Source organism: Mus caroli, chromosome 12, assembly GCF_900094665.2.
Source record: "Mus caroli chromosome 12, CAROLI_EIJ_v1.1, whole genome shotgun sequence".
Lineage (NCBI taxonomy): Eukaryota > Metazoa > Chordata > Mammalia > Rodentia > Muridae > Mus > Mus caroli.
In genome coordinates, this window is record NC_034581.1 from 51,281,539 (window position 1) to 51,294,699 (window position 13,161).

At 36.7% G+C, this 13,161-nt stretch overlaps 1 protein-coding gene across 11 annotated transcripts in view; it reads right to left on the reverse strand.

The window, feature by feature from the left end:
• Ralgapa1 (Ral GTPase activating protein catalytic alpha subunit 1) overlaps window positions 1–13,161 on the reverse strand; it is a 206,949-nt gene that overhangs the window by 78,478 nt on the left and 115,310 nt on the right. For all 11 annotated transcript variants that reach the window (XM_029484805.1, XM_029484808.1, XM_029484810.1 and 8 more), the window contains 5 exons: window positions 11,479–11,604; window positions 10,548–10,606; window positions 7,698–7,806; window positions 6,012–6,122; window positions 2,852–2,920 (listed from right to left, as the gene is read on the reverse strand). In XM_029484805.1, the coding sequence (XP_029340665.1) occupies window positions 2,852–2,920; window positions 6,012–6,122; window positions 7,698–7,806; window positions 10,548–10,606; window positions 11,479–11,604 (474 nt within the window). The remainder of the gene's footprint in view (window positions 1–2,851; window positions 2,921–6,011; window positions 6,123–7,697; window positions 7,807–10,547; window positions 10,607–11,478; window positions 11,605–13,161) is intronic.

Here is a 13,161-nt window from a genome sequence, read left to right on the forward strand (position 1 = left end):
GAATACCAACAATGATTAGAAAAAACAGCCCTGAAAAAGCTTAAAATGTAACACTATGTTTATACACGGGACACAAGGTTTGGGTCATTCTTTTGCTATAGAGCATTACTGAGTTAGCTGGTGAAATCTAACTAAGATTTATACATTACATTACAATGAACAGATCAATGTTATCACCCAAATGTTGACAGCTGCACTATGGTTACAAAGAAGAACTGCTCTGAGTTCCATCTGCAGCATCATAATAAACAAACCCCAATAAACCCCTGAGATTAAATGTTCCAACTTATAACTGAAATCAAAATTCTGAATTGATGTCAATAGAAAGAATAAAATCTATCTGCCAATGGTAGGTTCCTTTCTTCAGTTTCACATGTAGTAACAATTATACGAATGGGGGTGATTTAACCTAAATCTTTTCTCTGTCAGTTGGGGATAAAAGTTTAGTTTTTTGTTGTTGTTGTTGTTTTGTTTTTGTTTTTTTTAAAGTTGCAATAATTCCTCTGAAGTGTACAGTGACAGGGTTGTTTCTTCCTTTTCTTTTTAAATAACCACTATTTAAATGATCTTTGCTCCTTTTTCTTTTTCTGGCAGTGATGAGGATCAAACACAAGACTTCTTGCTAGGCAATTGCTCTGGAAGTCAGCTCTAGCTCCAGCTCCTTTTAACCTCTACCTGTATGTTTAAAATTACGTTATAGTCACCAATAACAATAAATTCTTTCAGAAATCTAAAATTCCTTGCTCATACAGAGCTTACTCATATTCTTACAAGCCCATGGCTAAGTAAGGTATATAGACCCCCTGTAAGCAATTTGACTGTCATCCGTAAGAAATGTGTTTTTATACTGTGCCTTGCTTAATAGTATTTATGGTTCCTAGATAAAATAAGACAATTCAGTAGGTGCTTATGTAAGTGTAATATGTAAGCTTCACACAAAATTTTGATGGAAGAAAAATCAAAGGTATAAGGATGTAAAACAGTGGAGAAAAAGCAGTCGATTTGGGTAATACTCTGATGCTAATTCTCCCGAGAGGCAAGCCAGACGTTCTAAAGATGCCTAGGACAACAACAACAACAAGCGGAACTTGAAAACTACAGAGGAAGATGAAGTAAGCCGAGTGCTCACTCCCTGTTGATAAGTGCATCCAGGTAAAAAGGGGAATCTGGATAAACTTTGGAAAAACATTTTTTCCCCGCAGGCAAGTGCCTGGGTTATGACAGTGCCCATACAAGCTTAAACCTGCTCTTCTTATTGCTGGTTAGTGGAAGAGTGAATGATAAAATTTAAAACCTGAAAAGCTTTCAGGGGATTAATTCTGTATCTTCTGATTCTGTCTTCCTGTCTCTTCCATTAGCTCCTCTCGTCACTCTTACTTGACCTCCCCTCTGCCTGTTCATTATTCTCTGTACTCAATCTTAATTGTCTCTCTGTAAGTGAACACATACATTCCTACAATTTTAATACTACTCTTGTGTTGACAATGGCAATAGTTTTATTCTCAGCCTTGAGTTCTCTAAACAGGCAAATCAGAGTAGCTTTGCTGGTGGTGTCTGCCTGCCCTTACTCTTGGTTCCCCGTATTTCTCCTTGGCTGCAGATTCCACTTTCTCAATACCTATTTACATTCCTTTAGATCAGCATTGTACAGACCTTTTTTTTTTTTTTGGTTTTAACAACTTTTGTTCCATTTAAGTAACTCATTTTTGTTTCTAAAGTGACTTTTCACTATATATTAAATATTTCATTATACATTAAACCTTTCAAGAAAAGTGATTTCAAAGAAAGACTTTTCCACAAAAGTCCAAGGTTCTTCTTACTATATTCAAAGGCCTTTAAAACCCAGCCATTTCTCATTTCTGCAATTCCATGTTTCTTACTTATCGACACATTATTATACAACACATTATATGATATGGAACTGCTTCATATTTCACCAAAACGCATTATTCTGTTTTCCATCTCCATGACTACATGTTATCTCTTCTATTTAGAATCATTCCAGGTCTTGTCTTATATAGGAAGTCCTGTTCATCATTGAGAAAATCCCTCCTCCTTAATAATTACTTCTTCCTATAAGCTATGATATCTTGTATTGAAGAAACCTTTATTTATATTTTATTTAGAGGTGTGTGTGTGTGTCTGGATGTGAGTATTAGTAGGTCAAGGGACAATTTGCAGGAATCAGTCCTTTCCTTTCTGAACACAGGTCCTAGGGATTGAATGCATCAAGACAAATAGCAGCACCTTTAATTGGTGACCCATTTTGTTGGCTCTCTTCTACTTTTTATAGTAGACATTTAACTCACTTGTGCCTCTAATATTTAAATTCCACTAGAGTAGAAAATATCATTTTTAACTTTGTTTAATGTGTCAACAGAACACTATTCATATATTTTGTGAAAAAGGATTAAGTAAGCAGAGGAAAATTTAGAATAGAATTTTCATAATATCTATGACTCCATAAAAAAAGATGACATAAAAGGAAAATAAGTTATTCACAAATTATTTACAAACTGGACTTGGAATTTATACTACTGCTATACATATGAAAATGAAAGACTCTTGACTAAAAGTAGATTTTAAGTTAAACATCCTTAATACAAAATTTCTAATCTAAAATCCTCAAAAATTCAAAACTTTGTGAGTACTAACACACTGCTATAAGTAGAAAAGTCAGACCTCATATCATATGACAGGATGTAGGCCAAATTTAGGTGTACTAAATTATTGCACAAATTATCCTCAGATAGAAAATGTACAGAAAATATAATGGATTTTTTGTTTAGACTTTAGTTCCAACCCCAATGCAAGATAAATAAATATTAAATGTCAAAATTTTAAAATTTACCCTCTTGTCCAATTCATATGATGAAGCTTCTGTACTTGGCAAAAGGTGGGTGATAGTTGCTATAAGGATCTGCAGGCAAAAGATGAATGAACAAGTAAATGAGTTTAAAATACATTCAATTCACTGTATTCCTTAAACTGTAATTACTAATGCTTAAGTAACACAAAATCTTTTGCTGCAAGCTTAACATCAATATAATATCTAAACATAGCATCTAACCCATATACTGTTACTTTAATTTGTACCATGTAAGCTTTTAAAGTACATTTAACTATTATTCATTTATAATCCTTATGCAGAGAACCACAGTTACATACATATGTCTTGCCAATGATAAATCATTTTATACTATTTCGATTCATAATGGTCAACTGATGTTTATAAACACAGATATTTATTTCCATTAGAGGAAATCTAAAGACAGAGGTAAAGGATTTATAGAAATCATTATAACCCTACCACCTCAAGAACCACAGTCCACTGCCTTTCCAGATCCCACTATCTGTGTGGACTGAGAAGCCTGGATCCAAATGCTTCAAAATTGAAAAATCTGATAGTGTATTCCAAAAGTTTTTGTGATCGGGGATATTCCTCAATTGGTATAGTTCTTGCCTAGGATGCAGGACTCCCCAAGTCACATTCATAGAATCACATAAAATGAGCTTAATGGAGTAGGCCAGTAATCCCAGCAACTGGGAGAGACAAGCAGGAGGGTCAGGAAGACCAGAAGTTTAAGGTATCCTCAGATATACAGGAAGTTACAGTCCAGCCTGGGCAATATGAGACTCTGTCTCTAAACTTAGAAGATTTGGGTTTTAGAGAATTACCTGACAGAGTCTATGGAAAGTATTCCAAGACAGGAAAAACAAAAAACAAAAAACAAAAACCCCACTAGTTCTTGCCAGGCGGTGGTGGCACACGCCTTTAATCCCAACACTTGGGAGGCAGAGGCAGGCGGATTTCTGAGTTCAAGGCCAGCCTGGTCTACAAAGTGAGTTCCAGGACAGCCAGGGCTACACAGAGAAACCCTGTCTTGAAAAACAAAAACAAAAACAAAAACACCCCTGAACTTTTACAATACTTCTGGTAAACAAGAATTTTAGAAAACGAATATTCAAGATCTGTATCTGTAACATACTTAAATATACTCTTTCATAAAAGAGTGCTTTAAATTAATATATATTAAAAGCACCAAAAGTTACATAAACACATGCAATAAAGAACATGACAAACACTCCTGTGTACAAGTTGCCTGCCTATCTAGGCCTCCTGAGGGGACAGGGTTGCAAGTATGTGCATCATTCGCAGGTCCTTTTGTTTTAAAGGGGTATTTAGTCCACATGAGTATTTTGTCTGCATGTTTGATTGTGCACCATGTTCACTACTGCCCGGGGTGTCAGAAGGGGCAGATGGCTGTGAGCTATAATGTGAAATCAAACTTAGGGCTTCTGGAAGAGCAAGAAACATTGTTAGCCACTGAGTCATCTCTCCACCCTATCCCTTAATTTCTTCTCCTCCTTCTCTTCTTGCTCTTCTTCTTCCTTTTTACTTATATGTCCATTTAAATATTTGTAGGTTTACATGCTGTCTGTGTGTATGAGTGCCCAAGGAAACCAGAGAGTGGTACCCATTCCACGGAGCTGGGGCTACGGAAGTTGGGGGCTGGCTGCCTGACGTGAGTCCTGGGATTGAGCTCAGGGTCTCCAGAAGGCTAGTGTAATTGCCAAGCCACCTCACCAGCCCCAGTCCCAGCTTTTTTAAAAAAGAATTTATGTGCATATATGTTTGTCTGTGTGTGGGTATGTACACGTAAGTGCAGGCTGTGTGGAGGTCAGAGCCATTGGATCTTCCTTTAGCTGCAGACTTAGGCAGCTGTAAACCACTTAATGTGGGTCTGGGAACTGACATCTAGTCCTATGTAAGAACAATAGATGCTCTTAACTGCTGAGGCAGATCTTTAGTGCCTCCCCCTCTCATTCTTATCTTTTATTCAATTTCTTTTGTAGAAATTGGGTTTGAACCTAAGCCTTTGTGTATGTTAAGCAAGTATTCTACCATCATGCTACATCTCCAACTCATTAAAAATCATTATTTTGAAACAGGGCCTCACTAAGTAGTTTAGGGTGTCTCAGAATGTTATTCTCCACCTTAGCATTCCGAGTAGCTGGTATGATAGATAGCAATCTCTACAATGCAGCCTCTTCAGCTTTGTTTGCATGGTACAAATGTAGTAGAGAGACTGGAACAAATGTGTGTGTGCCTGTGAGGGTGCATGTGTGCATGTGTGGAGGCACAGATATACTATGGCAATATATAAATGTTACAATACATATAGTGTAGGGTATATAAATCCTACACTACAAAGTGAGCTCTGATTTAAGATACAATGGACACATACACCAAAGACTCAAACTGTTTCAGCCCAAACCTAAAATTTACATAAATAAATAATATATGCAGAAAATGGATTTATTTAGTTCTTTTCTCTTAAATAAGGTAAATGAATGAAGGGACTAATTTCTAATATTAAAATATGCTTAAGATTAGATAGTGGGGAACTGCAGAAAGGGCTCTGCAGTGAAGAGAATGGCTGCTTTTCTAGAGGACATTCAATTTTTAGCACTAGGTAGCTCAGAACCTTCTGAAACTCCAATTCCAAGGATCTGTTACACTCTTTATCCTCTGTATGCCCAAGCACACAAGTGGTGCACACACATACATGCAGGCAAAAAAACACTTTCACACATAACATAAATGTGTCTTAAAAACCAACCAGGAACATACATACATGGGCCAGTCTGAGGCCCCTGGCACAAATATAGCAGAGGTTTGCCTGGTCAGGCCTTATAAGAGAAGATGTGCTTAATCCTTGAGAGACTTGAGGCCCCAGGGAAGGGAAGGCCTGGTGGGAGCTGAGTACTCTCTCGGAGGCAAGAGGGAGGAGGAAAGGGATGAGGAACTGGGGGTGGGGGTGGGGGCAACGACTGGAATGTTAATAAATAAAATTAAAAATATACAAAGAAATTATCAGGTAAAATAAACAACAAGTATTTACCTATGGGAAAATTAGTACCTATTAAAGTAACCTCATATTTCAAGGTATCCATATTTAAGGAAAAATTTTACAAGCTTACAATAAAAATAATGAAAATGTATTTACCTGAATAATTTTCAGGGGAGACTCCGGCTGGTAAGTCTGAAGTCTAGGGACATAGTGAACCAGCATGTGAAGCATGTTACAGGCAACGTGGGCAACTGTTTTATTAGTAAACTGCAACAACAAAAATCATTGTTATCAAAATGTATTCATGCATAGTCATCAATATTAGCTTCTGATAATTTAAATTTTGTTTCCCCAAAGCTTGTATGTGCAGTTTTTATTCTGTTCTTCACTTTGCTTAACAAAGTGACTTAAACATAGCATACAATCCAAAATATCTGTCAATTAACTGGTGTTATTCAAAAGTGCTTACTATGTAAATTATATATTTAGTCTTAAACAGATGGTATTAAAAGTTTGAAGACAAAAATAATAAACATTCTTTCATAACCAAAAATAAGCAGGACATGATGGGGCATATTTGAAATTCTAGCACTCATAATAAAGTAGAAAAATAGTAAGTTTACTGACAGTCTGAGTGTTCTACTGAATTGGGTTTAGCCTAGGCTAAATAGTGAGACTTTGTCTCAAACAATAACAGAAAAACAAACAAACAAATCCAAAACCAATCAACCAGCCAACCAACCAGCCAAAAACCCCAAAATAATACCAAAACAGAATAAAAAATTTAAAATTAAATTCAGACTTTCCAAATGACTATATTATTACTATTTTTTTTAATGAGTAGATGTGTTCTGACTGCATATTCACCATGTGTGTGCCTGGTGCCCTAGGAGACCAGAAGACAACACTGGGCACCTTGGAACTAGAGTTACAGAGAGTCCTGAGTTGCCATGTGCATGCAGTGGAATTGAACTCAGGGTCCTCTGAAATAGTAGTAAGTACAAAAAACCATTGCGCCACAGTTTCAGCCCCCAGATTACTACTTCTGAACTAACTCTATTCTTACTCTAAAGAGGATTTATATTATTAATCGTAAAACCAAAAGCCAAAAAATCTCAATAATTTAGGAAGACCAGAGAGTAAGTTAGAAAAATTTAGTTAAAAAACCAAGAGGTAGCCCCTGAACCACCCCTGCTGCTGCCTGGGCAGGGGAAAGGGGGTGGGGCACGGTGCCTGTAATTATAAAACATGAATTCAATTTAAAAAACAAAACAAAACAAAACCAAGAAGGCTGGGAAGGTGGTTCTGCTTGTGCCTACAGCCCGTGACTGTGACTCTGCCCCCAACATACAAATAGACCCATACACCCTCTCCCTCCCTACTTCTCCATTCTCCTTCTCTACCCTACTACTTTCTCCTTCTCTCCTTCCCTTCCTCTCCCTCTCCTCCACTCTCTCTTTCTCTCTCTCTCTCACACACACACACACACAAACACACACACAATCTCTCTCACTTCCCTCCTATATATGTTGTTTTCTTTCTTTTTTAAAAGGCTGGTTTCTTTTTAAAATGACACTCACATGTTTTTGGGGGAAGAAATCAAATACAGAAAAGTTCAGAACAATGAACTCATTACACAAATATCTTAGACTTGTAAATGAAGAAAATATCAAATAAAAAAACCCCACTTACTACTTTGAAAAAAAAAAAGTGAGACCATTCTTAAGGTGAGTCAGAATCACGACGTTAATGTACTAGTAGATGATGAAAATGATCATTCAATCTCTGGGAAAAATCATGAGTTCTAAACAATTTTAATATATTCCATTATAGTTTTCTTACCTTTAATGAAACACAAATTACATTCAGTGCTTCTTTAATTTGAGGATGATGAGATTCGTGGACTAATTCTTCACAAATCCAAATGCCTAAACTGCAAAGTGCTACACATCTGGAGGAGGGGGGGAAAAGGCAGCAGTGACACAGGGGACAAACATTTAAATAAAACACAATAGTACATTCACTGTTTAAGAGAATAAAAGACTTTGTAACTCTATGAGTTGGTTGATGGTGAACTTACTCTATAAGCTAGCTTAAGAAAAGAAAGCGTATTCATAGAAGGAATTAGGTAGTGTCCCATCCTTTTTTATTTAATGGAATAGTTGGAAGAATACTGGTATTAGGTCTTCTTTGAAGGTCGGGTAGATTTCTATTTCTGCATTGAAGCCATCTGACCCTGGGCTATTTTGGTTAGGATGTTCTTAATGACTTCTATTTCCTTAGGAAATATGGGCCTGTTTAGATAGTTTATCTGCTCTTGATTTAACTTTGGTACATGGTATGTGTCTAGAAAAATCATCCATTTCATCTAGATTTTCCAGTTTTGTTGAGTATAGACTTTGCGGTAGGATCTGATGATTTTTTTTTTTAATTTCCTCAGTTTCTGTTATGTCTTCCTTTTCATTTCTGATCTTGTTAATTTGGATACTGTCTCTGTGCCCTTTAGTTAGTTTGGCTAAGAGACCAGTGAGAGACCCTATGTATTAATGAAATAAAGTGGAGAGAACCAGAGGACACTTGACGTTGTCCTTTGGCCTATGCATATGCATGCAGGAGACATGTGAACACATTCATGCACACATACACACAGGAAAAGAAAGGGAAAGCATGAATCTTCTGATAGTCTACTAAAAATCAAGATCAAATAGGTGGCTATTAAAATATACTGTTTCCTTAGATGTATACAATTTCCATAATATAAATATTATAATGACCACTGATGTCAACTGCTGTAATTCAAAGTACTCCATAAGGAATAAAATATGATGATTAAGTAAACATACTTAAATAAGATTAAAACAAGTTATTTTAGTTATGGAGGATAAAGACTTTTAGAAGTCTGGAATAATTTGAAATGTGGTAATCAATTTTTACAAAATGCCAAGAACAGTAGTTATATTAATTGTCAGATTTAAGAATAACTAACTTGAGCTAAACAAAGAATTTTCAACTGAGGAATACCGAATGGCTGGGAAACACCTAAAAAACTGTTCAATATCCTTAATCATCAGGGAAATGTAAATCAAAACAACCCTGAGATTCCACCTCACACCAATCAGATTGGCTAAGATCAAAAACTCAGGTGACTGCAGATGCTGGCAAAGATGTGGAGAAAGAGGAACACTCCTCCATTGCTGGTGGGATTGCAAGCTGGTACAACCACTCTGGAAATCAGTTTGGCGATTCCTCAGAAAATTGGACATAGTACTACCAGAAGATCCAGCAATACCACTCCTGGGCATNTACCCAGAAGCTGCTCCAACTTGTAATAAGGACACATGTTCATAGCAGCTTTATTTATAATAGCCAGAAGCTGGAAAGAACCCAGATGCCCCTCAACAGAGGAATGGATACAGAAAGAAAATGTGGTACATTTACACAATGGAGTACTACTCAGCTATAAAAAACAATGAATTCGCTGGGTAGTGGTGGCACATGCCTTTAATCCCAGCACTTGGGAAGCAGTGGATTTCTGAATTCAAGGTAGGCTGGTCTACAAAATGAGTTCCAGGACAGCCAGAGCTATACAGAGAAACCCTGTCTTGAAAAACCAAAAAAAAAAAAAAAAAAAAAAAAANCAAAATGAGTTCCAGGACAGCCAGAGCTATACAGAGAAACCCTGTCTTGAAAAACCAAAAAAAAAAAAAAAAAAAAAAAAACAAAAAAAACAAAAAAAAAAAAACCCCAAAAAACTCAACAAACAAACAAACAAAAACCCAACCCCCCAAAACAAACAAACAAACAAACAAACAAAAAATCCCAAACAAAAACAACCCCCCCAAAAAAAACCCCAATGAATTCATGAAATTCTTAGACAAATGGATGGATCTGGAGGATATCATCCTGAGTGAAGAAGCCCAATCACAAAAGAACACACATGATATGCACTCACTGATAAGTGGATATTAGCCCAGAAGCTCAGAATACCCAAGATACAATTTGCAGAACACATGAAACTCAAGAAGAAGGAAGACCAAAGTGTGGATACTTGGATCTTTTTAGAAGGGGGAACAAAATACCCATGGAAGGAGCTACAGAGACAAAGTTTGGAGCAGAGACTGAAGGAATGATCATCCAGAAACTGGCCCACCTGGGAATCCATCCCATAAACAACCATCAAACCCAGACACTATTGCAGATGCCAACAAGAGCTTTCTGACAGGAGACTGATATAGCTGTCTCCTAAGAGGCTCTGCCAGAGCCTGACTAATACAGAAGTGGATTCTCACAGTTATCCATTAGACAGAGCACAGAATCCCCAATGGAGGAGCTAGAGAAAGTACTCAAGGAGCTGAAGGGGTCTGCAGCCCCATAGGAGGAACAACAATATAAACTAACCAGTAATCCCAGAATCCTCTGGCACTAAACCACCAATCAAAGAAAACACACTGAGGGACTTGTGGCTCTAGCTGCATATGCAGCAGAAGATGGCCTAGTTGGTCATCAATGGGAGGAGAGGTCCTTGGTCCTGTGAAGGTTCTATGCTCCAGTATAGGGGAATGCCTGTGCCAGGAAGTGGGAGTGGGGACAGGATAGGGGATTTTCGGAGTGGAAACCAGGAAAGGGGATAACATTTGAAATATAAATAAAGAAAATATGTAAAAAAAATAAAGAAAGAATAAACTGACTTACCGTGCAGGACCAGAGGGCTCATCTCTTGCCGAGCTTAATACAGTTTTAATTATAAGTTCCTAGAACAAGAAACAAAAGAATTAATGGAAGGGGAAAGAAAAAAAAAGGGAAAGAGAAAAGAAACATAAGAAATGACAAGATCTAATGTCCTAATTCAACAATTATTAGTTTGCCATTCTGGGTCAGATAATGCTCTGGGCAGTAGAAATAGAGTCGGTAAGTAAACAGTTTGTTCTTTAATAAAATCTTAGCATTATTCTAAAAAGTAACCAACACATCATGAATTTGTAACTGTGACGTAGTCACAGAGTTTGTCACCATGGCTCACACTAACTGGGCCCAGAGCCTTGACAACAGCACTTTTCATGGCACTCCCTTCTACCTTGCTCCATGAGGTATTGAGTGTGTAGGACTAAACGTGATCATGTCCTATTTCATCTTTAAACAGAGGCTGACTTCTGCAGAGGCTCCAAACAACATGTTACTTGTTTTCTAAGCAGGGTTCGCTGCCATGCCTGCTCCTAATGACTGTGCAGGCCCTTTAATGCTGTAGGTATAGGAGACTGCCAATCCTAAGAGCAGAAAACTTCTATCATTTTGATAGAATTTATCAAGAAACACAAAGTGGAAGTCAAAACCTTTAGCTCTAGCTTGGCATCTCAATCTTAGAAGTCTGTATTAGCAGCACAGGTGTTGGGCACAGGCTATTTGAATACATGTTCAGTGAGTGACAGAATGACTCTTAAGGGACAGACATGTGAGTAGGCTCCATAGTGTGAAAGGGTTCAAAGCTTTTAAACTTGAAAAGGCTTTGCTCATAGTAGACATTCTAGTTTGATGCCTGGAACATTAACATTCTTTAATAACTAGATATCAAAAAGAAAAGGAAGAAGACAAATTACATCTTATTATACTGTGTCTTATTTCTTACCTTAACATCTGTAAATTGAGACACAGCAACGTCAGGGATGTTGGGATGGAGAGCAGGCAATTCACAATATAAGTTGGGAAAACAAACTAAAGATCCCAGAAGAACTTGTGCTTCCACTCTTGGTGCCTATATATCAGATTTAAACAATCTTTAAAATGCTATTTAATTTTGTCCTTAAACCACCATTAAAATATTCTGTCATATGATTATATTCCTCATGGCAGTGAGATCATGAAAAGACTCAAAAAGGAAGGAGCAGCCACAGTCAGGTTCCATCCAGAATTTCTAAAGAAAGTATGACTAGTCTCCATAAGCAGAAATCATCTGCAGGAAATGAATTTTAGCTAGGAATATAAGCCGGTATATGTTCAAGCTAATGAAAGGAAAAATGAATATGTTATTTACTTATTGAGAGACAGTGTATTGCTATATAGGCCATGCTGGTCCCAAACTAACTTTGTAGCCCAGCCTCCCAAGTGCTGGGCTTAATAGGCATGTGCAACCATGCCCAGCTAAATTATTTTAAATGTAATTCATGCTTCATTATCTATTGTTCAAACAAGTTTATGGCTTAGTGTCACTACTTTCAGATAAATAAAAAGGGATTAAAATGTTAATTCTATCTTCAAGAAACAGGTACCAGGCTAGCTGGCTTTTAACTTTTTATGGATATGAAAAAAAAAAAACCACTGTCCTTAGTATTTACTAACATTATAATTTTTGTTAATATATTAGTCACTATAGTAAAAAGTGACTTCATGTTGTCTTTCATTTTATTAAGTCAATTCTTTCAACACTAAACATTTCCTCTTCTGTCCTCTTAGATGCCCATTAAACAGAAACCAATGCATTATTTTGTTTACTTACAATACTTAAAATTGGCTTACAGGTTTAAGAATATGTAATAAAAATATGAAATGCCGGTATATTAACAATACAATACTTCCATTCACATAAATCAAGACTCAATCTCGAAACAGACTAGCAGTTTATTAAGATTTAAGCTTACTCTACTCTCAGCAGAACAGAAGAGATAATTTTCATTGGACCTGTTAGAGTATACCTAAAATCCTCACCCTAAAGAGGCTGAGGAAGGACATTTGTAACTTAAAGGTCTGCCAGTACTACCAGCAATACATTGTTTCAAACAAAGCAACAAAAGATAAAATACATATCCACATTTAAAAACCTAGATTTACACAGATATGAAAGGGCAGGGTAAACTCACATCAACCGTCCTGGTTTAAAACTATCATATACAAATAGAGTCGATTTTTAAAAATATCAATATTTGGTTGAAGAGCTTAGTTGAGTTTTTCTGCTAAGTTGGGTCAGGTAGCTGATAATATCTGAATGTGAGGCTATAAGAGGAACAGACTTTCAAGTGTCTATAATAGTTCTGTAATAGTTAAGGACAAAATTCTATCAATTATTATGTAATCTGCAAAAGGAGAGAGGGAACCATTAACAATGAAAGGTAATACAGATGGGATTGAACATGAGAACCAGAAGACCAACACTTGGAATTGGTGTTTTGAACGCCATTCAGAGGAAGATTAAGGGGACATGCCTGTGTCTAGCTTGTATCCTACAATGATTGGTTTCTATGTACTTTCTCAGTAATAGGTATTATATGAATTAGAGAGCACAGAAAGAGACTATATGTTCTGCAATATTCAAAGG